This window comes from Oryctolagus cuniculus, chromosome 7 (genome assembly GCF_964237555.1).
Source record: "Oryctolagus cuniculus chromosome 7, mOryCun1.1, whole genome shotgun sequence".
NCBI classification, from domain to species: domain Eukaryota; kingdom Metazoa; phylum Chordata; class Mammalia; order Lagomorpha; family Leporidae; genus Oryctolagus; species Oryctolagus cuniculus.
In genome coordinates this window covers 80,962,731-80,989,689 of record NC_091438.1, presented here as the reverse complement: position 1 = coordinate 80,989,689, position 26,959 = coordinate 80,962,731, and the positions used below count along the sequence as shown (strand labels likewise).

At 42.5% G+C, this 26,959-nt stretch overlaps 1 protein-coding gene and 1 long non-coding RNA gene across 6 annotated transcripts in view; one reads left to right on the top strand and one right to left on the bottom strand.

The window, feature by feature from the left end:
- Window positions 1–18,524, top strand: part of LRRC8C (leucine rich repeat containing 8 VRAC subunit C) — a 111,569-nt gene extending 93,045 nt beyond the window's left edge. For all 5 annotated transcript variants that reach the window (XM_051856269.2, XM_070078091.1, XM_051856270.2 and 2 more), the window contains one exon: window positions 12,038–18,524. In XM_051856269.2, coding sequence (XP_051712229.1) covers window positions 12,038–14,311 — 2,274 coding nt within the window. In that variant the 3' untranslated portion in view covers window positions 14,312–18,524. The remainder of the gene's footprint in view (window positions 1–12,037) is intronic.
- LOC138850608 (uncharacterized) overlaps window positions 945–26,959 on the bottom strand; it is a 70,066-nt gene continuing 44,051 nt past the window's right edge. Inside the window, exon 2 of the long non-coding RNA XR_011390590.1 lies at window positions 945–8,320. This is a non-coding gene — a long non-coding RNA (uncharacterized lncRNA). The remainder of the gene's footprint in view (window positions 8,321–26,959) is intronic.

Genomic DNA, 26,959 nt, shown 5'->3' with positions numbered 1-26,959 from the left:
ACCACTGCGAATTTCTTAAAATCAAAAATCCAAGCTTTAGTGAACTCATCCCTCCAAACTCTTGAGGTGTTTTGTTTTGTTTTGTTTTTTGGTCCCATCCCAAACTATGGCTACCAGGGTATGGTTCTTTATTTTTTTCTTTTTCTTGTTGCTTTTATTGAAATGAGCAACCAATTTGTTTTTTAACTTTTATTTAATGAATATAAATTTCCAAAGTACAGCTTATGGATTACAATGGCTTTCCCCCCCATAACTTCCCTCCCACCCGCAACCCTCCCCTTTCCCGCTCCCTCTCCCATTCCATTCACATCAAGATTCATTTTCGATTCTCTTTATATACGGAAGATAAGTTTAGCATATATTAAGTAAAGATTTCAACAGTTTGCACCCACATAGAAACACAAAGTGAAAAATACTGTTTGAGTACTAGTTATAGCATTAAATCACAATGTATAGCACATTAAGGACAGAGATCCCACATGAGGAGTAAGTACACAGTGACTCCTGTTGTTGACTTAACAAATTGACACTCTTATTTATGGATCAGTAATCATCCTAGGCTCTTGTCATGAGTTGCCAAGGCTATGGAAGCCTTTTGAGTTCACCGACTCTGATCATATTTAGACAAGGCCATGGTCAAAGTGGAAGTTCTCTCCTCCCTTTAGAGAAAGGTACCTCCTTCTTTGATGACCCGTTCTTTCCACTGGGATCTCACTCGTGGAGATCTTTCATTTAGGGTTTTTTTTTTTTTTTTTTTTTCCAGAGTGTCTTGGATTTCCATGCCTGAAATACTCGAAATGAGCAACCAATTAAAACAAACTTTTGATTCCATTCTTGTGTTTATTAGTAAACACCTTAAAAGTTAGCAATTTGCTTCAGACTGGTATTTCTCTTCCTTTACTGATTGAATCTACACTTCCTCAATACACAGTGTGTTATTTTCTGGCTATCATATAAGTTTTAACATCATGATTAAAAAAGAGACCATCCTGGGGCCGGCACCGTGGCACAGTAGGTTAATCCTCCGCCTACGGCCCCAGCATCCCATATGGGCACCAGTTCTAGTCCCGGCTGCTCCTCTTCCAATCCAGCTTTCTGCCGTGGTCTGGGAAAGCAGTAGAAGATGGCCCAAGTGCTTGGGCCGCTACAACCACGTGGGAGAACGGGAAGAAGCTCCTGGCTCCTAGCTTCGGATCCGTACAGCTCCAGCCATTGCGGCCATCTGGGAAGTGAACCAGCAGATGGAAGACCTCTCTCTCTTTCTTTGCCTCTCCTCTCTCTATGTAACTCTGACTTTCAAATAAATAAATAAATCTTTTAAAAAAATAAATAAAAGAGCTAGCATCCCTTGAGTAGACGAGGAGAACCTTAAGGGCATTTCAGAGTCAGCACTGTGGTATAGCAGTTAAAGCCACTGCCTGCAGTGCCGGCATCCCTTATGGGCACTGGTTTGAGTCCTGACTGCTCTACTTCCAGTCCAGCTCTCTGCTGTGGCCTGGGAAAGCAGTGGAGGATGGCCCAAGTGCTTGGACCCCTACACCCATATGGGAGACCCAGAGGAGGCTCCTGGCTCCTGGCTTCAGAATGGCCCAGCTCCAGCCATTGCAACCATTTGGAGAGTGAATCAGTGGATGGAAGAATCTCTCTCTGTCTCTGCCTCTGCCTCTCTGTAGCTCTGCCTTTCAAATAAATAAATTTTTTAAAAATGGGCTTGTCACTAAGTGAAAGAAGCCAAACTGGGTGGAGTACATATTTTATGATTCCAACTGTATGATATTCTGGAAAAGGCAAAACTATGGAAACAGTAAAATGTCAGTGGCTGTGTGTGGGCTGGGGGCCTAGGAGAAGAGAAGGAAGAAAAGGCAGAGTGCAGAATTTTAGGGCAGTGAAACTATTCTAAATGACACTATAATGATGGACTCATCATTATACACTTCTCCAAACCCACAGAATGTACACCACCAAGAATGAACGCCACTGTCAACCTTGGACTTGGGGTGACTGTGATGTGTCCCTGTAGCTTTACAGTTGTAAAAAATGCACCGCTCTGGTCAGGACACTGGTAATGGGAGAGGCTGTACATATGTGCCGGGAGGTGGCATATTGTGAATCTCTGGACCTTCCTCTCAATTTTGCTGTGAACCTTAAACTGCTCTAAAAGTTCTTTTGCAAGAGAAGGGAAGATAGCAGGTTCTCAGCAGGCAGCAGATGATGCCACACACTTGCAATGTTGCTTTTCTATTTCCCCTGAGAGTCAAGCACCTTGCTTGACTGCGCTAGTGGTGCAGCACGTATAGCTCCCACAGATGGCTATTTCTGGGCTTGAGTGCTGACTGCCCCCAAACACGAGTGTTGGAGTAGCCAGACTTGTGGATGAGACATTTGCTAAGAATGAGAGCATTTTGATGTTCACCCCCTTTAGAGCCATCTACTCTGTTTTTTCAGTTCCTTTTCTTTCTCACCAAGGTTTCTTTTTCTTTTTTGTACTTAAAATAGTTTCAGTAAGTATCCTTGAAGCACGTCTGTACTTTCAGAGTTAATCCTACCACTGATGAGGGTCAATCTCTTGTCTTCTGAGGGTGGGTGCTTTCTTTGTCCCCTATCATCTGGTTCCTGGGCTAAGGTGCTTAGTGAAGTTGGCACATTAACTGAGAACTTGGCTATCATGAAAGCTTTCATCCCTCTACTCAGGAAAAATGAGTCTACTTCAGAAAGGAAGTGTGCCAATTCATCGTTCAGTCATCTGTCCTTCACTCTTCAATGACAATGTCTTGCTCCTGTCTCTGGAAACCACAAAGTTGTGACCCTACTATCCCCCAATAATGTATCTAAGTCCAGGAGCTACAGGACCCAAATGAAATTACACCTCTTCAAAGAGGCCTTCCTTGCTTATGCCAAGCCTGAGCTCTTGGTGTGTTTTCCACCCATTTTCCATCTACTTGATGTGCATACTGCCCTATTTGTACTCTTATTTGACTTGCAATATAGCTACTCCTGTCTCTCCAACTAGATTGCAAGTGCTTTTTGCATAAAAATATTGGTTATGCCTCTTTAATTTCCTGTGATGCTTAGCACATGCTAGCTCTTCAGTAAGTTTAAGTTGACAAAGGATGGTTTATCCCTAGTATCCCTGACCAAGCTTTGGGAATAGGTCTTTGGGATGTGTTTCCTGTTAGGTCATTCTTAGATCAGCAGAAATAACTTGTACTCTGTGAGATGGGGAGAAGTCTGGATGATCAGCCTCGGGGTAGAACCCAGGATTCATTAGTTATTTATTTGAAAGGCAGAGTTACAGAGAGAGAGAGAGAGAGAGAGAGAGAGAGAGAGAATCTTCCATCTGCTGGTTCACTCCAAAATGACCACAAGACCGGGGGCTGGGTCAGGCGGAATCCAGGAATTAGAACTCCATTCAGGCCTCTCATATGGGTAAGGGACCCAAGGACTTGGGCCATCTTCTGTTGTTTTTCCAGGTGCATAACCAGGGAGCTGGATTAGAAGTAGAGCAGCCAAGACTTGAACTAGTGCTCATATGGCATACTGGTGTTGCAGGGGCAGCCTAACCTGCTGAGCCACAATGCCGGCCCCACAAGTAGAACCCCTTGGTACCACCTATATTTCAATATAGGGTAAAGAATAAAGTTAGTCACCTTTGTATTGGTTCATCTCCCTTTCTGTTGCTCCACTCTACCTGTTTATCAAACCTGCCATAACTAATTTAATGCACTATCTAAAGAATACATCTGAATCACAAGTTAACGTACTTGAATGGTACCACTTCATTTATCAGGCACAGGATTTTCTCATGCAGTTTCTCTTTCTAGTTAATATAGTCAAAACTAATTTCATGTCTAAACTAAAGAAGTAATTTTAGGATTATATTTCATAGAAAAGCAACTGTATTATTGAACTTTATTATTGGGGATATAGGAAAATAAGTAGTCTCAGGTCCTGTTGGTGGGAGGTATGTAAAGGAAGTGAGCCTTTTGCAGGGAGTTCACCTTGTGTGTCACTACCAAAGCAATTCTGGTTCTTTATAATGTTAATTTATCTCAACTGATTTTTATGTTAAAAATGAAACTAGCTGGGGTGGACGTTTGGCCTGCTGGTTAATATGCTACTTAGGATGCCCAGGCCTGGAGCTCGGCTTTGAGTTCGGACTGATTCTGAGTCCGGTGTCCTGATATGTGCCCCTTGAGAAGCAGCAGTGATGACTCAGGTCCTAGGTCCTTGTCACCCATGTGGGAGACCTGGATTGAGTTTCTGGCTCCCAACTGCAACCTGGCCCAACCCCAGGGGTTGTAGGCATTTGGGAAGTGAACCAGTAGAAGATCTCTCTCTCTCTCTCTCTTACTTTCCCCTCCTCAAGTAAATAAATGGATAAATAAATTTAAAGCAGACACACTGTTCCGGAAAAGCTATAGAGTGCGAGACATATCTCAGACACTCTTCTGTTTAATACATGTAGTCATGATGAATAAAATATCAAAGGAGATAACGAAACTGCGTACATGGACCTGGAAACAAGATGAGCATCGGTGCAGAGCACGAATGGGAATACTGAGCAGGGCTGGATCGATGCTGGCTCTCATCCAGAGCTAATCCGTCACAGCCAGGAGCCCAGCTCCTGCCAGCAAAGGGAGCTAGAAATGCACCAGCTATGATAAGACAATGGATCCTGGTCACTGTTTAAAGCCAAGGCTCCCGCTCGCAAAGGAAGCTGAAAAGAAGGGCGATTAAGTGGATGCTGGAGCTGGCGGGGAGGAAACCGCATCTCGGTGCCTCCCAAGCAGGAACTGAGTCAGCTGCCGCTGTCTGCCTGCCTGGCTTGTGAGGTTCTGACACCACAGTGGGACATCAAACAGCGAAAGGACCCAGGGGTACCAGGGGGCTAGAACTGGCAGTAGGAAACTAGACACACACACACACACACACACACACACAAGAGTGACTGCAGTAAAACAGCCTCCTACTCAGAACTCACCTAGCACACTAAACACATGAAGGAAACTGTATTTAGAAAGGCTGTCAGCAACATTAGCCTCTGGAACACTGGTTTACTCACAGTGAAATTAAGTCTTGAAACAGCTGACAATAAATTTAAAATACAGATACTTGGAGTGGTCAAAGGGATAAACATAAAAAGTAGGGAGAAACAGAATGTCAAAATCTTGGAAACAAAAAGGTGAGTGAATTTTAATATAGCAAACTTAGAGTAATTAGACTGTACTCAGGTGCAGAGAGAAGTAATGAATTGAGTAAGAGTCCTGAGTTAACCAGAGCTCAGCACAGAGGACAAGAATCTCACACACATGCACGCACACACACACACAAACATGCATACATGCATGCACAAACACACATGCATACACACACATGCATGCACACACACACATACCTCTCTTACAGGAATTGTGGAAGGTTGGAGCAATTTTTGAAGCAACGTTTGGATAAATACTTGTGAAAATTCTCCAAAACTGAGGAAAACCAAGTCCTTAGTTCCAGGTGTGGAACAGAATTAATCCACATACATTGAAAATTGACATAAAATCTCAGAAACTACCCTAGAGAAAGATAGATGGCTCTCTAAAGAGCAAAATCAAACTGACAGCAGGCTCCTCATGGCAAAAAGGTCAGCCAGGAGAAAATGGAATAAGTTTATGTGCTGAAGGGAAATTGGCATCAACCCAGAATTGTGTAACTTACCAAACTTCTTTGTTCAAGAATAAAAGCAATATAGACATTTCAGACCCACAGGTATAGGGTTACCATCCACAAGTCCTTATTAAAAGAGTAATTTGGAAGTATGCATGTACTTCAACCAAAAGGAAAATAAACACAGGTAAAAGATAACAGGATCTAAAATAATCAATGAGCATATGATTTGATTGTAAATCATCACAATCAACTACAAAATGTAGGAAAAAATGTGGGTTTTGAAAGATGTCTAAGACACTCAGAACAACAAAATAAGGTAGTTCAAGGGGGTGGTTTTACAACATTCTTGGAAGAGAAGTAGGGAAACTGAAAAACTTTTAGTGTACAATTTAAAAAATTACAGGTAGCCTCTAGAAGAATAGAAATGCAGACTACATCTTCCTAACCGACTGACAGGGGCTGGGGACAGATAAGAGTTATGGGAAAAGTTATTGACGCAACAGAAGGGAGGAAGAAAGAGGGGAAAATATAAATTAACAATTTAAATCTAGAAATAAATCCAAATGTCCAAATAGGAGTAATGCAATGAATTAAGTTCACTTATAAGCAGAAAGGGATGATTAGTTCGGGTTTTAAGAAACATGTAAGGCTGGGCGGGCGCTGCAGCTCAATAGGCTAATCCTCCTCCTGCGGCGCCAGCACCCCGGGTTCTAGTCCCAGTCGGGGCGCCAGATTCTGTCCCGGTTGCTCCTCTTCCGGGCCAGCTCTCTGCTGTGGCCTGGGAAGGCAGTGGAGGATGGCCCAAGTGCTTGGGCCCTGCACCCGCATGGGAGACCAGGAGGAAGCACCTGGCTCCTGGCTTCAGATCAGCGCGGTGCACCGGCCGCAGTGGCCATTGGGGGCTGAACCAATGGAAAAGGAAGACCTTTCTCTATGTCTCTCTCTCTCTCTGTCCACTCTGCCTGTCAAAAAAATAAAATAAAATAAAATAAAAACATGTAAGGCAGATACCTAAACAATAAAATCACAAAGGTAAAACATAGAGATTAAAAAATGACCTAACCTAAAAATAAGCTGGTAGAGCAACTTTAATATTGGATGGCATTTAACCTACCCATCTTCATGAATCACCTTTTATCTAAGCCAGGTGTGTATGCATTTGAGTTTTAAAATGTGCAGATTCATGTAAGCACCACCAGAATTAGGATGCAGAAGAATCTCAACACCCCAAGGGATCTTCCTGGTGCTGAGTTTTGCCCTGACTCCCCGAACCTCTATCCCTAACCTCTGATCCCTTCTCCATCTCTGTCTGTTCTCTGTCCTTTTTTTGCAAAATGCCATATAAAATCAAACAGTATGTGAGCTTTTGAGACTGGCACAGTTTGCAATAGCAAAATTGCCTACGTGCACATCGTCATGGGAATGTCTGAAGTAAATTAGATCACAACCACAGAATGCAATTTCATGGCACTTAAAATGAAGTACAGCCCCAGGTGCCAGCGTCTTAAAGTCTTCAAGATATACCATGCAAGTAAAAAACCCAATAAATGTACCTACTGCAGGGGTAATACATAAAGTAAAATTCCATTCGTGTACTTATATATGTATATGCACAGATAGAGATCTGCACAATGTATGCAAAACTTACAGCATTCACTAAGGAATGTATAGGGTAGAAAGAGGGAGAAGGAAGACTATTTTGTGTGTTAAAAATAAATGTTTCAGGGAGTAAAGCATTTAGTCAATGCTAGTTAAGACACGTGCATCCCACATCTTGAGTACCACAGTTTAATTCCTTGCTCCAACTCCAGACTCCAGTTCCCTGCTGGTGCAGACCCCGGGAGGCAGTGACAATGGCTCACATAATTTGGTTTCTGCCACCCATGTGGGAGACCTCGACTGTGTTTCTGGTTCCCAGCTTTGGCGTGGTCCAGCCCCACCCATTGTAGTAATTTGGGGAGTGAATCAGTAAATTAGAGCTCTCTGTCTCAAACAGAACTTTTTAAAATTTTTTTAAAGAAAAGACAGATTTATGCTAGCAAAAAATAAAATACTTAGATTAAATTTAACTGTAAAAGTAAAAATCCATGTGAGGAAAACAACAGAACACTCCTGAAAAGCACAAAGTGGGGACATACATCCTGGAGAGGAAGAATCAGCAATAAAGAAGTCAGCTCTTCTTAACTTACAAATAAAAATACCTCCAGGTTTTGTTTTATTTCTTGATCTAGATTATAAAGTTCATTGTAAAAGGCAAACACAAATTTGAACACTGCTTACACTAAATACTGTTTGAGTTGTCTTTCTCCCAAGCTTGACCTTGAAGGGCTTACCGTCCTCAGTGTCCCTAATAAAATAACTGCGTGGAGGAGACACTGGATGCCTGCCTTCCCCTGAAGCCACTCGGAACTACAGGGCACTCATGTCCTGCAGGTGCCATTTATGACTCTGGCATGTGCTGGATAAGCTGGCCCTTCACTCATGTTGCTCCATCTGTCCTTTCAAGTAGTTCTCTGAGGCAAGTGCTTGGGTTTTGTTTTAACCTCAGCCTCTTGGTGTCTCATGCATACAAATGGGGACTGCTTGAAGGGGTTATCACAAGCAGGTTCTGCACTCCACTGTAGATCCTACTCCTCCGTCATCATGATGGGTGTGGTGAGTCCACCTGTCAGAAGACAAAATTACAACCAACTTAGCTGGCACTGTCATTGGCTTTTATTCACAATTCATGAATCAAGGTAGTCTTCATTCTACAAAACAGAATGAGAACTCTCACTAGGAAAAAGCAAAAGCAGAACAGTGGGTTCTGTAAGGTGAGAATAAGGAGATGGAGCAAAAGCGGGGTGGGGGGTTGGGGGGATTGCTGACTGGCTGAAATCAGATTACTTTTTGTAAGGATTAAAACAGAGAGGACTTCCTTTATGCTGACTCAAGTAGATTGAAATCTCTTTTTAGGAAAAACTGAATCCAGGTCTGCTTCCTTAAAAAACAAAACAAAAACCCAAAACATCAGCAAGAAAAAAACTGACGCATCTGCTTCCTTAAATTTTCAGTTGGACTCTATAGCATTTAGCATGAGTGGTACCATTTTGGTTTGGTCTAGGCCCTGAAGCTGGAGCTCAGTGCAACCAAATGAGCTTATTAATTTTGCTTAGCAGAACAAAAGACTGGAACACAAGCAATCACCATGAAAGCTACACCATACCATAAAAAACGTATCCACAAACATTAGTGACCTAAAATAGAATTATTTTTAAAGGCCCTAATTTCACATTGACTATTCAAGTTATTTCAGGATACAACATAAGGTATGCATACACTCCACTTGAAAATGCATCCCTTTGATGGTGTAGATTTGATCATTACAATTTTAAATATTATTTTCCTGGAGTTCAGCAGCATTGCAAGGCAGATTTGGAAAGATTGTTCCCTTTGTTAAGGAAGCTTGAGTTTTTACTTCATGTTTTTCTCAAAAATACCCTCTTCTAGAAAGCAAAAGCAAGAAATTCACTTTATTTCATGAACTGATGAAGAATATTCAAGACCCTGTTCTTCTTTGCAAAAACTGCTGTGGTATTTTCTCAACATGATTATTTGCAGATGAGAATTTATGAATCCAAATTATAGTGCGCCCATTTCTCCAATCCTTTCATCCTTTGGGTTTCTTTTTGAGAAATATTGTGTAGATATTATCACAGCCATAGAACAATTTTACATGTGCATTTTCTCTCCTCCAGGGATTCTGACTGAGAAGCATAAAGAGCATTTTACACACTTTTGCTTTTTTTAAGATTTATTTATTAATTTGAAAGGTAGAGTTATAGACAGGGAGAGGCAGAGGTAGAGAGAAATCTTCCACCCGTTGATTCCCTCCTCAAATGGCTGCAATAGCCAGAGCTGGCCAATTGGATGACAGTAGCCAGGAGCTTCTTCCAGGCTACTTGGGCCATCTTCCACTGCTTTCCCAAGCACATTAGCAGGGAGCTGGATTGGAAGTAGAGCAGCTAGAACTTGAACCAGCACCCATATGGGATGCTGGTACTGCAGGACCCAACTATGCCACTGCCCCTTTACCCACTTTTGTAATCTAGGTGTCAGCTGTTGGGATTGGACAACCTGCCCCCACATTCCTTCCAGATTCAACCCAGAGCTGTTCCCTCTGCAACTAGTGTTCCTAGTGATGAAATTCCAGGATTTGGGGTTTATTTTTTTCCCTACTCTACTCATTTCTGAGGGATTAACACCTTTTGGAAAATAGAACACTGTCTTTAGCCTCCTGGCACTGTAGCAGGCATATTTCAAGAACTGTGTCCCCATGAAGACTTAGAGGAATATGTCTTCGGTCCTGGGTGAGGCTCCTCTCCGCTCAGACAAGATACAGCCCTGAGCTGGAAGGGCTACTGCGGTTCTGGCCTCGTTCATTTTCTCAGCAGCTGAATCCTGGTGTCCTTCCGTGTCCCAGGCGCCTCACTACATGATGGATGCGTCACTCCGCTGACAACCTCATGCTTCTGTATGCTAGACTGCGAGTTCCTTGGTCACCAGTTTGTGATAATGGTCCATGCCATAGCACGTCTACATTGTCATGAGTTCAGATTCTATGTCTGTAGTCAATACAAAGGGCTTTTGTTGATTGCAAAACCACTAAACACCTTGCTGTTGCAGGACCACTAAATACCATGGTTTTCCAGCCATTTGATATTTTAGGCAGAGTTTCCCTTTGTTATTAATTCCACATCCCATTGCCGTGTACTCCTTGGTTATTACTCTCCCTTTGCATTGTTTGCTTAATTGTTCAAAATGTTCCACTTATCTGGGCTGCTTCCTGAAGGTGATTTCTCCAGGTTGATTCAAGACCACATCTGACTCATCCAACCTTATTTGCAGCCAGAGTGCCTTATCTCTTTCCCAAATTGCAGTCATATGAAACTGCTAAGTAATCTCACAGCTTAATATTCTTTTCAACCAATTTGAAGCACTAGTAGAGAGATAGAGGTTCTCGGTGTAGTATATCATGTGAAAAGCTAGCCAACTTAGACATAATTATTTTACTATTGAACACTTGTGTAGTCGTACATCTGCCTATGAAGAAATGATCATTATAAAAACTTGGCAAAATTCTCATTATATTAAAGCCATTCATATTCATTTATGCATATATTCTAGGATCTGGGCAGAAAGCAAAGAGAAAACAATAAAGATAGGAATTTTTTCTTTATTTCTTCTTTCCACTACTTTTACTACTGAGCACTATAAATAATATTACAAACTAATTTAATATTGAGTCATTCAATTCAAGATTGAGTCTGATAAGAGGATGTACTTCCCAACCAATGATTGATTCTGCCAGGTTCCTGTGAAAGAAGAAATGCAAATTAAAAAAAAAAAAAAAAACCTATGGAGGGCAGGCATTTGGCAAGGCATTTAAGACGCTGCTTGGGGCACCTCCATGTCACACATCAGAGTGCCAAAATTCTACTCCCAGCTCCACCCCCTGACTCCAGCTTCCTGCCAGTGCAGACCTTGGGAGGCTGCAGTGGTGGCAAGTAATTGGGCTTGTGCCACCCATGTAGCAGACCTGGATTGAGTTCCCAGCTCCTGGCTGTGGCCCTGCCCAGTCTCCACATTTGTGGCCCTTTGGGGAGTGAGCCAGCAGATGGGAGTTCTCTATGATTCTGTCTGTCTCTGCCTGTCAAATTAAAACAACAATAACAATGTGAGGGGTGGGCATTTACTCTAGTGTTAAGATGCCCACATCCCATATCAAAGTAGCTGAGTCAGGTACCCAGCTCCAGCTCCCTGCTAATGCACACTCTGGGAGGCAGCAGTGATGACTGAAGCATCTGAGTCCCTGCCAGCTACGTGGAAAACCTGGATCAAGTTCTTAGTACCCAGCTCCTGGCTCCCAACTTAGGCCTGGCCCAGTCCCAATAATTGTGAGCATTTGAGGGTATAAACAAGTAAGTGGGAGATCTGTCTTTCTCCTTTGCTCTCTCTCTCTCTCTGCCCTTCTCTCTCTCTTTCTCTCTCTCTCTGTCCCCTGCCTTCCTCCCTCTCATTCACTCTCACTCTACCTCCTTTCCTCTAAAATAATAAATATTTTTTGAAACACATGAATATTCTCTAAATATTCAGTCTGTGAACTGTTACATGTACTGACAAAACCACTGCTTTATGACATAACTTTGATGAAGAAAGTCAGCTATTTCATTTTGTTAGCCTATGAGCTAAGAATAAAATCTTGGTGCTGGAATTGAACATTATATTCTCCAGGCAGAGGAAGCAGACGTTTATTGGATGTTATTGCTGCTTTCTTCACACTAATGACATTACGAAAGCTCTTTGAGTAAGATAATTTGAAAATATGATTTCTGTGTTCCAGGTCATGCAAGACAAGATAATCTGCCTTCCGAAGAGAGTGCAGCCTGCTCAGAACCACTCTTCCATTTCAAATGTCTCTCAGGCAGCTGCCAGTACCACCCCACTGCCTCCACCCAAACCGTCTCCTACCAATCCCGCCACTGTGGAAATGAAGGGGCTGAAGACAGACTTGGACCTCCAGCAGTACAGTTTTATAAACCAGATGTGTTATGAGCGGGCCCTCCACTGGTATGCCAAGTATTTCCCTTACCTTGTCCTCATCCATACCCTGGTCTTCATGCTCTGCAGTAACTTTTGGTTCAAATTCCCTGGCTCCAGCTCCAAAATAGAACATTTCATCTCCATCCTGGGGAAGTGTTTTGACTCTCCCTGGACCACACGGGCTTTATCTGAGGTGTCTGGGGAGGACTCAGAAGAGAAGGACAGCAGGAAGAACAATGTGAACCGGTCCAACACCATCCAGTCCGGGCCAGAAGGCAGCTTGGTCAACTCTCAGTCTCTCAAGTCAATTCCTGAGAAGTTTGTGGTTGACAAAACCACTGCTGGGGCTCTGGATAAAAAGGAAGGTGAGCAAGCCAAGGCCTTATTTGAGAAGGTGAAGAAGTTCAGGTTGCATGTGGAGGAAGGGGACATACTGTATGCCATGTATGTCCGCCAGACCGTACTCAAGGTCATCAAGTTCCTGATCATCATTGCCTATAACAGCGCTCTGGTTTCCAAAGTCCAGTTTACGGTGGACTGCAACGTTGACATTCAGGACATGACTGGATACAGAAACTTTTCTTGCAATCATACCATGGCACACTTGTTCTCAAAACTCTCCTTTTGCTACCTGTGCTTTGTAAGCATCTACGGATTGACGTGCCTTTATACCTTATACTGGCTCTTCTACCGTTCGCTAAGGGAATATTCCTTTGAGTACGTCCGGCAAGAGACTGGGATTGATGATATTCCTGACGTGAAGAATGACTTTGCTTTTATGCTTCATATGATAGACCAGTATGACCCTCTCTATTCCAAAAGATTTGCAGTGTTCCTGTCTGAAGTCAGTGAAAACAAGTTAAAGCAGCTGAACTTGAATAACGAGTGGACTCCGGATAAACTGAGGCAGAAGCTACAGACAAATGCCCACAACCGACTGGAACTGCCTCTTATCATGCTCTCTGGCCTTCCAGACACTGTTTTTGAAATCACAGAGTTGCAGTCTCTGAAACTTGAAATCATTAAGAACGTCATGATACCAGCCACCATTGCGCAGCTAGACAATCTGCAAGAGCTCTCTCTGCACCAGTGCTCCGTCAAAATCCACAGTGCGGCTCTGTCTTTCCTGAAGGAAAACCTCAAGGTCCTGAGTGTCAAGTTTGATGACATGAGGGAGCTGCCGCCCTGGATGTATGGGCTCCGGAATCTGGAAGAGCTCTACCTGGTTGGCTCCCTAAGCCATGATATTTCCAAAAACGTCACCCTCGAGTCTCTGCGGGATCTCAAAAGCCTTAAAATTCTCTCCATCAAAAGCAACGTCTCCAAAATCCCCCAGGCGGTGGTGGACGTGTCCAGCCACCTGCAGAAGATGTGCATCCACAATGATGGGACCAAGTTGGTGATGCTCAACAACCTGAAGAAGATGACCAACCTGACTGAGCTGGAGCTGGTCCACTGCGACCTGGAGCGCATCCCGCACGCCGTGTTCAGCCTGCTCAGCCTCCAGGAACTGGACCTGAAGGAAAACAACCTCAAGTCGATAGAAGAAATCGTCAGCTTTCAGCACTTGAGAAAGTTGACTGTGCTCAAACTGTGGTATAACAGCATCTCCTACATCCCAGAGCATATCAAGAAGCTCACCAGCCTGGAGCGACTGTCCTTCAGTCACAACAAAATAGAGGTGCTGCCCTCCCACCTCTTCCTATGCAACAAGATCCGATACTTGGACCTGTCCTACAATGACATTCGATTCATCCCACCTGAAATCGGAGTTCTCCAAAGTTTACAGTATTTTTCCATCACTTCTAACAAAGTGGAAAGCCTACCAGATGAACTCTACTTCTGCAAGAAACTCAAAACTCTGAAGATTGGGAAGAACAGTCTATCCGTACTTTCACCCAAGATTGGGAATTTACTGTTTCTTTCCTACTTAGATGTTAAAGGCAATCACTTTGAAATCCTCCCCCCTGAACTGGGCGACTGCCGGGCTCTGAAACGAGCTGGGTTAGTTGTGGAAGATGCTCTCTTTGAAACTCTGCCTTCTGATGTCCGGGAGCAAATGAAAACAGAATAACTTATTTTTGGTTCAAGTTTGACTGAAACACGCTTCTACCAAATACAGTATAAATAATTAGGCACTCTTAATGCCTTTCCTATTTTATTTTTTTTCTTTTTCACACAAAACAAAATGTACACAAAGTTCAAGTAAGGAGTATGTATTTTTTAAATAAAAATTTAATTGTATTTTTTCAATATTAATATTTTAAAGTTTATTTCTCTTGGAACCTATTGTATCTAGTATTGTTTTCTACTGACAGCATCAGATGGTTCCATGTGTTTTTTGTTTTGTTTCATTTCTTCGGTTTATTCTTGTGAAAGGGAGGGAGTTCTAAGTTGCATGCATTTTGGCATTTTTTAAATGGATGAAGTTGTTTTGCCAAGGTTGCTTTTCGTTTGTTTACACCTGTGTACAGGGTCCCTATTTTGGCTTTCGTTGCGTGAGAAGCACGGAGTCTGTGCTCGTTACTTTGAGACCAGCTGCCTTCTCCAGGGCCACGCCCTTCGTCCTGCAGCACTCTGCTCTGGAGTGCAGACTCACACAAGTGCATTGCCACACAGTATTGGTGTTCAGTTCTTCCCCAGCCTCCAGCAGAACCCTCGAGTGCACTGCTTCTCAGGCCTGACAGCGACGGTTTTCCTTAGACAAGGACTTTGTGAGGGGTGGAAAAAAATGCTTGAATTGGTCACTTACAGTTTAACTGATTTGTGTTTTTAACCAACCTGTAAAAAATACAATTTGGAAACTCAATACAAAGGCTCCCCCCATCCTTAACAATGCTTTGTAGTATTGGTGAATATCCTTCAGGAAACCTGATTGAGTCTAATATTCTAATAGGCAATTCAATTTTAAAATCATAGGATTAGGAGCCTGCATCTTTGAGTAATTCAATCAGCCTTGATATCTTGATACACGGATGCATCAGACGGGAAAAATGGCACTACTCAAGCCCTTTGTGACAGAGCCACTGTGCTCCAGCCAACCCTCCCCTCCCTCTGGGTGGTGTGGCAGTGGTACTCTACCCACATTCTGCCTGTTGCAGAGTAACCCACTTACATCTGTAGTAATCGATGTCCCTCAAACCTGCCCTCGCTGTGAATGCTTGCGATGCAAGCACAGGAACCCTTTCTGCTCTCTGGCTTAAAGTAGGTCTCTCATCTGGAATGATTCTATGACTTTATTCAAAGGATGAATAAATGGCTAAGAGGTTGCCACTGAGCAATAATTTTACCTGATGTTCAGCAGAGCTTTGATTTACCTTTCCCCTTAAAATCCAACATAGTAAAGGGTTTAGGGCAAAATAGCTCAATGACTGCTAAGCTGTATAGAGCAGGAAAATAAAATACAGTGTTTGGGCCCTCAACCAAGGACCAGTTCTGCTGGTCATAGGAACTTTGTTCAATTGTCACATTCACAGGGACAATTTTCTGAGCCCTAGACTCATCTGAGAAATGTTGGGCACTTAAAATGAAAGAAAGTAGGAGAATGATTTGGGTTTTTACAATGCTGTTTTAAAAAATTGCTCCTTGGTGAATTTTCCCAGCGCTACTTTGAGTCATACACAGAAAGCAACTCTGGGAACTGCTCAGCAGAGAGAACATCTCGGTTGTGTTTTAAATTCTAGAGCACGTGATGGGGTGAACGATTAGGGAAAGGATCACTTTTCCTCTGTTTAGTAATCCAGCCGTATAGACTTTGCGTCTGTGCGCGTGGCAGTTTCGGCTGTAAAAGTTTTAGGTGGTTTTATGTAGCTGAATTATTGAGACCTGGAATTGGAATAGTACTTTTATTATCAATAAGTAATAGTAATAATGCACTGTTATAGTTGTTGTATGATGAAATATTCAATTCTGGAATATTGTTGGAACCCTGACTATGAACAGTGTGTTGCATTTAGAAACATAACCCTCACTGTTTTCAGCAATTTGTTAGCAGATTGTCTGTGGTGGAACATTATAAAAAGACCCCACGGCAAGGCGAGCTTAGAGAACTGAGGGCAAAACACTGGATGCACTGTTTTTCTGGATAAAACTTAGGATTATTTTCTATATCACCCTTCAAAGGGTATCTATTCAGGTTAAAATTATATTTATGCTGAAGTCTTTATCTGGTGTTAACTAATGATCTCTTACAGCTTCATAACTGAAGCAAGTCACTAATAGTTCACTTGTAGCAGTTTGACAAAAATCAAAAGAATTTGTTTTCTTAATGATTTTTACAGGCTGACCACCCCCCAACCTAAGATTCAAATAACATCTAGTAAATTAATACAAACTACAACTTTGTTTTAACTAACAAGGAAGAATCATAAATATTTCTATTACCTTTTATAAAAATTCAAAAGTCTCAAACTTCATTTTGAGTCTAAACCTTCCAACTCTGGCCCATTTTAATATTGTGACTTTTTGTCCACATTAAGCAAAAAGCATTCAATTACTGTTCAGCCTTTAAATGGTAAACTCAGGTAAATGAACTGCTGACTTTTCTAAAGTTCCTTAACTGATCAGCTCACTGTATAGGGTATCGTGTCACTTTCTGTATTTTACAAGTGCTCTTGCTGAAGAGGAACAGCAGCTGTATTTCTCCAGCATCCGTTGGATTTCCTGAGAAACTGCTTGTGTAACTGTAAAAGCACCATAATGTATTCTCAACTCATGTGGCTGTTTGAAACTTGTGATGGGTTAAGCTGTTTTGGTCTGTTTTAATGGTGAAGTAGAGAACAAACAATTGTTCGGTGAGGATCTGGTTGAAGGGGAACACATAGGTATACCCCAAGTGAACCCGCCTAAGAAACCTGCATTTGTTCATGATGTGCTGAGTGTTGTTTTATTTTTAACACAAGGTTTTGAACCCATGACATCTGTCATTTACAATTGTATCTCTTCATGATGTTCACCCAATTCTTTCCCTGCCATTGTAGTTCTCAGCTATTTGAATGAGGTCCAGCAATTTAACATGGTATCCTGTGCAGTGGGCACTACTTTTTCAGAAAAGCTTGGAAAATATGCCTGTTAACGAGTATTTTGTCCTAAAGGTGGCTCTTTGCCTCTCAAGCCTACTATGTGTAGAGGGGTCTTAAACAACTCTTTGAGTTACTTGAAATGAGCAAAATCCAAGTTCTTACAAATATGCTATGATTTCTGACACCGAGAAGGAAAATATCATCTTTATATCTGTTACTAGTGTTTCCCCCAAGAGAGGTTTTGCTGTTTGTTTTCTATGATAAGAAAATCTATCCATTGTTTAGGTTTCATTTTATTTTATTCTCTGATTTCAGTCTAAATACAGGACCCACATTGGTGATGTACTCATCCAGTGAACATTCATGGTTCATCGTAATGAACTGTCAGCAGTATTCATCAGTGAACAGATAAGACAAATGGCAATATAATTTTAATTTGCTTTTACAGACTAAAATTAAGAGTCAATGCACATTCTCCTATGAATCCAGAATGTGATAATGTTATTCAAACAGTTCCCACTTTGGTACTATCTCAGTAACTCAAGATAGAGCTCCCTGTCATCATCCAGTTAGCAAAACAAATGAAGAAAACACCCGTCGTTAGGAGATGACTACCTAAAGGGTTAGGGACTTTCTGATCTTTTCTTGTCCATTTAGAAACACTAAGAAAACATGGATAATTTGCCAGTCCTGGCATGGTTTTTCAGATGTGGGCCCCTGCCGTGTTCTGATACAGGTCCATGCCAGCTTCCACACAAGCTATCCACTCTTATTCCATCTGCCCTGAGTTATTCACCGACAAAGGGGGCATCCCTAAGTTCATTTTGGGAAGACAGAGGAGGGGCTCAACCTGCCCCTAAGCAATATTTTTTTTTTATCTGAAGTCCCTGAAAAGGAGTATAAAACTTCGGACAACTTAATGTCTTGGCTGTGTTAAATAACAGTTCCTGTGCATGATTTTGAATGTGGTGTACATTTGCTGCTTTTTCTGAATACCCCTTTCTCTCCCGCCTCACTCTGACCCCTTATGGATATTTCTATTGGTTGAAAGGCCACACCTTATGTGCTTGCACCGTTTCCCTTTCCCATGTGTTCACTCACTGTCTCTATGTATTCGGATCATGTCAAATGCTGACAAAACCTCTGAGACTCAAGACAATGCTTGAAAGTTGATTTGTCATAATGCAAATTCATGATGAAATGTCTTAACATAATTTGGCTACGTAGTACCTAGAAACAAAATAAAGTTGTTTTTATAACTTAAAATTGAGATCAGTCCCTTTCTCTCTCATTTTCAGAAATCATGATTATCCCTTGCATTTCTTCAGCTATTTATAAGGTTCCCTCTGCAGAAAATGGGCTGCATGTATTCTTTCGCTGTTAAGCTAGTTTCCGTAATTATCACTAATTATTTCCTTCCTTAATTCACTGCGCTGAATCTAGCGAAGATGCCTCTGGAGTTTCATCTGGGTAATTAGTGCCTGAATATGTAATCTGGAGTGCAATTGCTGTGCACTTGCCAGATCAGATTGGACAGTGGCTGTCCAGTCCGGCTTTCCCTAAATGCATGCAGGGTGACGACTGTGGCCACTGGAAGCAGTCAGAATGGTTCTGCATGGCAAGGAGGCCTCTCCCAATGCACACATTCTCTCCAGGCTTCAGGGAGCCTATATGAAAATCTTACTTATACCTACGTGTAAGGAAATTGTAACTGATAACTTTCTTTTAAGATTTATTTATTTATTTGAAAGTCAGCATTAAAGAGACAGGGAGAGAGAAAGAGAGAGATCGTCCACCTGCTGGTTCACTCCCCAAATGTCCACAATGACCAGTGCTGGACCAGCGGGGGGCCAGGAGCTTCATCCGGGTCTCCCTTGTGGGTGCAAAAGCCCAAACACTTGGGCCATCTTCGGCTGCTTTTCCCAGGCCATTAGCAGGGAGCTGGGTTGGAAGTGGAGTAGCGGGGACTCAAACTGACACCCACATGAGATTTCAGCATTGCAGGGAGCATCTTTACCCACTTTGCCACAACACGGGCCCCAACTGGTAACTTTCAAAGCTTAATTGCTGCTGCACATAATCGTACTATTTACTTTATTGATAATCAACTCTCTGGAGAAGGACTGTTGAGATGAGGAAAGGTGATGACTGGAGAGAGAAGACATGCGAATGTGGGTTTCAGAAACAAGAGATTATGTGAGAGCTCTGGAGAAATCTTGGGGACAATAGCTGGGGAATGTAATAGATTCACAGTATCTGCTGATCTTAGTGCAATGTGCACACCTCAAAAAGCCTCTGCCCACTTGCACCTTCCCCCGTCCCATCTTCCAGGCCTTTCATTTGTATGGAACTTTGAGGTAAACTCTGAAATTGAATATATGGATTCAGTTATCTGCTATTGTTGGCCAGCAAGATAGAAGATAAGCATTTTGTCTGGGTAGAGAAGTAAATGCTCAATGTGAGTCATTAAAATTAATTTGAGGCTCTGGTGTTATTACACAGTTATAGTACAAGCATGCATATTTCTGAATATAAGCTCCAATGTCATCTTAAACATCCAGGAAGAAAAAAAATAGTGAAAAAGAACATTAGCCATATTTTTGTGTGTAAATCTCTGAATCCAGGTTATATCATGGGTATTATATTTAAACATATTTGAACAAGGTACAAACAATCATTTATACAAGCAGGCATAAACAATAAATATACTCAGAGCTTGAATGTCAAGGATCTAAATATAATTAATGGTTCTGACTATATCGATCCAAGGATTCTTTTTTTTAAATTTTTATTGTTTTTCAACTTTTATTTAATAAATATAAATTTCCAAAGTACAACTTTTGAATTATAGTGGTTTTCCCCCCCATAACCTCCCTCCCACTCAATCCAAGGATTCTTGTTACAAAGTTTGAGAACAAGTAGAAGACAGGCTTTCTCTTAGTTTTTTAATCCCTTAGGGAATTAATTTTACTTCAACTTGGGTTATTTCTAGACATATACCATTTTTAAAAAGTGTTTGGTTCCATTCTTATTACTAGTCTCGGGTAAAATAGATCTTGCAAAAGTAACACCAAGGAGGCAACATGTAAGTTTTGCATTTTATATCTCCTCTATAGTTTATCTAATAAAATATAATCAAGTTCCCCAAAGTGATTTTGATATGGAAAAAAATTCTTTGAAGTGTAAGATTTCTTGGGACTCCATTGTCAGTTTCACATGTATGTGATAATTTTGTTAAGATCACACAATCACGTGGACAGCTTAGAACATCTTAGGATGATATAGTCCAAAAATAATTAAAACCCTTGCAAGACATTACCTGAAAGTGTATTCACTGTGTGTTTAAGGAATAAGCTTTCACAAGTTTAGGAAAGAGTTGATGAGTTCCGTTTATGCCTATTGTGTGGTATAAAGTTATATTTCTTAGTGATTTAAGTTTCTGTGTATAAAGTACTTCATGACGTAGCCAATCTCAACAAAAACCCAAAAGGCTGTATACAACAATGATCACCAAGTGGAAATCAAGCATCAAGCATGGCTTGTCCATAAGCCTTTTAAACAAGAGGCCAGTTTGCTGGCAATTAGAAGACTTTTTCCTTAAGTCTCCCCAGTTGCTAGCCTCTGGTGGTATGACTCACATGAACTTTCCTGGTAGTCCCTCTGTGCCCAACAATATCAGCGTGGGAGCAGATTTGGTTGCTTTATGCATCCAGAAACAAAAGCAGGATGTTGACACTCTTTATTTTAGTAAGGAGGTCTTTAAAGTGAATTCATACATGTGAATGGAAAACTAGAGATTTGGCTTCAGTCAAGGCAACTCAATCTAAACATTTAACTACAAATATAGTTTTGGTAAGTCCAGATAACCTCTTGAAGAAACTGAATGCATGTCAAATGGGAGAGCCATAGAAAGCAAGAGGGATTAAATAAATGGCTTATATCAAGTCAGGATTGCTATTTTTTTTATTTTTTTTTTAACTTTTACTTAGTAAATATAAATTTTCAAAGTACAGTTTATGGATTACAATGGCTCCCCCCATAACTTCCCTCCCACTCGCACCCCTCCCATCTCCCGCTCCCTCTCCCATTCCATTCACATCAAGATTCATTTTCAATTATTTTTATATACAGAAGATCAATTTAGTATATATCAAGTAAAGATTTCATCAGTTTGCACCCACACAGGAACACAAAGTGTAAAATACTGTTTCAGTACTAGTTATAGCATTACTTCACATTGGACAACACATTAAGGACAGAGATCCCACATGAGGAGTAAGTACACAGTGACTCCTGTTGTTGACTTAACAAATTGACACTTTTGTTTATGGCGTCAGTAATCTCCCTAGGCTCTAGTCATGAGTTGCCAAGGCTATGGAAGCCTTTTGAGTTCGCCGACTTGGATCTTATTTAGACAAGGCCATAGTCAAAGTGCAAGTTCTCTCCTCCCTTCAGAGAAAGGTACCTCCTTCTTTGATGGCCCCGTTCTTCCCACTGGGATCTCACTGGCAGAGATCTTTCATTTAGGTTGTTGTTGTTGGTTTTTTTTGTTTGGTTTTTTTTTTTTTGGTTTTTTTTTTTGTTTTTTTGCCAGAGTGTCTTGGCTTTCCATGCCTAAAATACTCTCATGGGCTCTTCAGCCATATCTGAATGCATTAAGGGCTGATTCTGAGGCCAGAGTGCTGTTTAGGACATCTGCCATTCTATGAGTCTGCTGAGTATCCCGCTTCCCATGTTGGATCGTTCTCTCCCTTTTTTATTCTATCAGTTAGTATTAGCAGACACTAGTCTTGTTTGTGTGATCCCTTTGACTCTTAGACCTATCAGTGTGATCAACTGTGAACTGAAATTGATCACTTGGACTAGTGAGATGGCTTTGGTACATGCCACCTTGATGGGATTGTATTGGAATCCCCTGGCACATTTCTAACTCCACCATTTGAGGCAAGTATTTATTTATTTATTTATTTATGGTGGCAGGGGATGAAATTGTGACTTGCAGCAGGCAGATTTCTGATGTTTAATACACTTTCTAAAATTCCCAACAGGGGCAGGTGTTTGGCTTAGGGGTTAAGACACCAGTTGAGATCACCACATCCCATTTCAAAGTACCTGGCTTCTATAACCCTCTCTGGCTCCCAATTCCAGTTTCCTGCCAGTGTATATCCTGGGAGGCATATGATAATGGCTCAAGTAGTTGGGGTCCTGCCACCCACATGGGAGACCTTGACTGGCTTCCCAGAACCAGAATCTGGCTCAGTCAAGTCCCAGCTCTTACTATCATTTGCACAGTGAACCAGCAGATGGGAGCATGAGTGCTTTCAATCTCTACCTCTGAAATTTTAAAAAAAAATTCTCCCAACAGTATTACTTATGCTAATCAAATCTCAAGTACAGCAAACCAGCTAGATAATAATAGGTGTCAGGTAACTTTCTCTACCTTAGAAACTACTGTATCTGTTGAGTGCTTTGATTATAAATCTGATCAAGAATTCACATCAAAAATGCCTGAAAGCTGACTCCAAAACCCAATGCTAAACACTGATAGTGACCTTCTTTTTTTCTTTTTAAGATTTATTTATTTATTTGAAAGGCAGAGTTATAGAGAGGGACACACACACACAGAGAGAGAGAGAGAGAAAGAGAGACAGAGAGACAGAGAGAGAGAGGTCTTCAATCCACTGGTTCACTCCACAGATGGCTGCAATGTCTGTGATGGGCCAGGCAAAAGCCAGAAACCAAGGGCTTCTTCCAGGTCTCCCACATGGGTTCAGGGGCCCAAGCACTTGGACCAGCCTCCACTACTTTCTGAGGCACATTAGCAGGGAGCTGGATCAGAAGTGGAGCAGCTAGGATTTGAACCAGCACCCATCTGGGTGGCTTTAATCCACTGCGCCACAGCTCCACATCCGAAGTGATATTCTTTTTTTTTTTTTTTTTGACAGGCACCGAAGTGATATTCTTAATAGCAGTGACTACATTATGGTAAACAGTTGTAAGACAAAAATTGCATTCTGGGTTATTTTTAAATATTTAGAATCAAATACAGTTTTTATATTTGCAGGGGGGAAAAGCAGAGTATACAAAAAAATTATCCAGGACTTTATAAATGTTTTAAATAGGCCCATTAGTAATAGAATTATACTTATTCTATATACTTGGATTAGACAGGTGCAGATAGGGTGTTAGATTTTCACAGAAATGCCCCTTTTATTTTCAGTCCTGTCCATCCAAATCCAAATGGGGCTCTACTTGTATTAAAATCCTTGCAACTTTTTTTTTCCCAGTTTGAAAGGCAGAGAGACAGAGGTCTCATCTGCTGGATCACACCCCAAATACCCATAACAGCCACAGCTAAGCTGGGCTGAAGGCAGGGGCCCAAAAATCCAGACCTCCCACACAAGTGGCAGGAGCCTGATTGCTGGAGCCATCACTGCCATCACCAGGGCCTGCATAGGCAGGAAGCTGGAGTCAGAAGCCAGAACAGGGTACTGAACCCAGCTACTGTGGGGTACAGATGTCCCCACCCGCATCATAACCGCGAGGTTAAACACCTACCCCCAACCCGCCCCCCGAGACTTTTAAAAAGAATTTTAAGATGTAGAAATTAATTTAGAATTTCTTTAACATTTTCTACCTGCCTCGTTATTTAGGGCACTCACATTTGTATGATGGTTAAGGACATAACACACCCCTCTTTCCACAGCTCGAGACCCAGTGAATGTAGAAACCAGGACTATTTGAGTCTCTTAGGACCACCATAACAAGTACCACGCACTGGGGCCTTAAACAGAAATCTACTGTCTGTGGTTCTCGGTCAAGGTGTCTGCTGCAGGGCTGGCTCCTTCTGAGGGTTGTGACAGGTTTCTCCTGTTGACTGATGGTTTGCTATAAAGCAACTGTTTTAAGACACTTAGATTCTGTGAGTAAGGAATTTGTCCAGGGCACATTGAGACGACTTATTTCTGACCCACAATGGGACCTCCACTGGAAGAGTTGATAGCTAGGAGTTGCAGTCACCTGGTGGCATCATCACTCCCATGTCTTGCTTTGACTCTAGTTGGCTGGATGCTCAGCTGGGCCTGTCAGCTAGAACAGCCTCTCCATAGAGCTGTGCTTGCTCCCAGCCCAGTGGCTTCATGGTGATAGCTTAGGGCTTCAAAGTGAGTGTCCCAAGAGACAGAAAGGATGCTGCAGCCTTTAATCCACTCTATCCATTCCAGCCTGCCCTTGAAGTCACATACCTCCCTTCTGTCATACACTCCTTGTTGGGTCAGTGATAAATCTTGCCCAGTTTGGGGGCAGGAACAGAGAAGACATTGATCCCACCTTTTACTGGGGGGAGCCTCAATGTCACATGGTAAGAATATGCAGAACAGCAGATGTGGTTGTAGCCATCTGTGACAAATGCAATCTGTCCCACGGTCTCAGCCACCTCTCCAGCCACCCGGTGGCATCTCTGTGTTGTACATGCAGAGATTCCAAGCTTTTGTGTTTACTAGCAGAGTCAGTAAGAAATATAGTTACCCACACAGGCCGAGTGTCATTTATGAATTCCATACGCTGTTGGCATATCCTGTAATTACTACAGAAAGCCACAAAACTGAGAAACTATTTTTTCACCCCATATCTTTGGACAAGCTGAGAGAATGTGGCAAAATGTACATTCTGAAATATCTACAAGAAAGTCATCATTTCACTTTACTGAATTATGTTTTAAAAATCACCTTTTGACAGGGTGTCAGCTAGTCACTTTTACAAATTTCATTTAACATATCATATGTTTTTCTCAACGTAAACCAAAATTTCCTAAATTGCTCCAAGTCGGGAGTCTGTGCACACACCCTTTGCCAATGATTTGCGCAAATTACTAAGAGGAAATGTCTCATCATTGTCTGTGGTGATGATGCAGAGACACTTGGGTGGTCTTGGCTGAGTTCCTCAGCTTCCCTTCTTACCCCAGCACAGGAGCCTGGGCAGTGTCCTAGCTTCTGCCTCCCCCGCAGAGTGACCTTGGTGACACTTCCCCGGGACAGGCAGCGAGGACAGGTATCTGAGACTTCCCATCCCATTCGCAGTCACCTTCCGTGCCAGGTCACCTCCCTCCAGCTCTGCAGAAACAGTGAGGGCTTGGAATAAGTTTTCTAGGAAACAATTACTCATGAGCATAGGGAACAGAAGAGTCCCAGAGAGGCTGTCCTGCTGAAAATTTAAAGTCATGACTCGCAGCTGGGCAGCCTGCCCTATGACGGCTGATAGAAACTATGTCTATGTAATGCTGCATTGCCATCCACGTTCTCCCTCCAGCCTCCAGCATTTTCAAGCAAGTTCTTTGAGGGTTCCCTCACTGGTGTTTACTCTTGCTAAATCCACCAGCATGTTTGGATCATTCAGAAATGATCAAGTCAGACTGCAGATGTCAGAGGGGAACTGAAGATCCCTTAAGACTGTTAGGATATGAAATTGGCTGCCCGTCAATCCCCTACCATCCAATGCCCTCCGGAAGCTGTTGTCTTGTCCAAAGTTTCATGGATTCCTGGTCCCCCTACGTCTCCAGGCTGCTGACTGCACCTCTGTTCTTCCAAATGCCTTCACTCATCCGCTCGCCATCCTACAGGCTCACCATTCCGTCACGTGATCCTTGTCCTACCCTTTCCAAGACCAGTCTGCCCTCCTCCCTCACACTTGGCTTTTGTGCATTGTCAAGATTTTAATGAAAGTTTGGAGAGACAGCAGAGCGTGTACCAAGGCAATGCAAACCACTTTAAAGTCCCAGGTCTGTAGAAGCCCTTCAGCCGTCCCCCATCTCCCCTCCCTGATCCCTCTCATCTCTTCCTGTCCCACTGTCCCTGTCTCAAAACCCTCACTTCCAATGCTGGCCAGTTTAACTTGCCTTCTTGGTTCTGGTTCTCCTGGCACCTACCTCCTTGCTCTTAACCTTGGCACCACAGTAGCGTCCCAAAGTTTTTCTCAACAGGTTCCCATATTGCTTGCTTGACCAGCCTACTCCAAGCCCCTCCTCTGCCTGTTCATAGTGGCGCCTCATTCCCTGTGCTTAGAATACACCAAATCTCCCAGTTTACATCTCAGCCTTTGTTCTTACCCTAACGCTTGGTGACCTCATTTATTTTCAGGACTGTGTCTGCAGCCTTCAGTAGCAGCCCCCAGCTTTCTACCTTGGGTTAGCACTTCCTTTTTTTATAGTTTTATTTTATTATTTATTTATTTATTTATCTGACAGGCAGAGTTATAGACAGTGAGAGAGAGAGAGAGACAGAGAGAACGGTCTTCCTTTCATTGGTTCATTCCCCAAATGGCCGCTACGGCCAGCGCTGCACCAATCCAAAGCCAGGAGCCAGGTGCCGCCTCCCAGTCTCCCATGAGGGTGCAGGGGTCCAAGCACTTGGGCCATCCTCCACTGCCCTCCCGGGCCATAGCAGAGAGCTGGACTGCAAAAGAAGCAACCAGGACTAGAACACAGCGCCCATATGGGATGCCAGCACCACAGGCGGAGGGTTAACCAAGTGAGCCACAGCACTGGCCCCCAGCACTTCCTTTTCTACCTCTCTCCTCCAACTATCTTCTGGACGTTTCTGCTTGATGTGTCTGTGAGCTAATGTCTTCTAACCATAACCGTGGTCACTACAACAGCCCCTAAAGAGATTCCCCATAACCACCTGTCCTTCCATCCTGCACCCTCT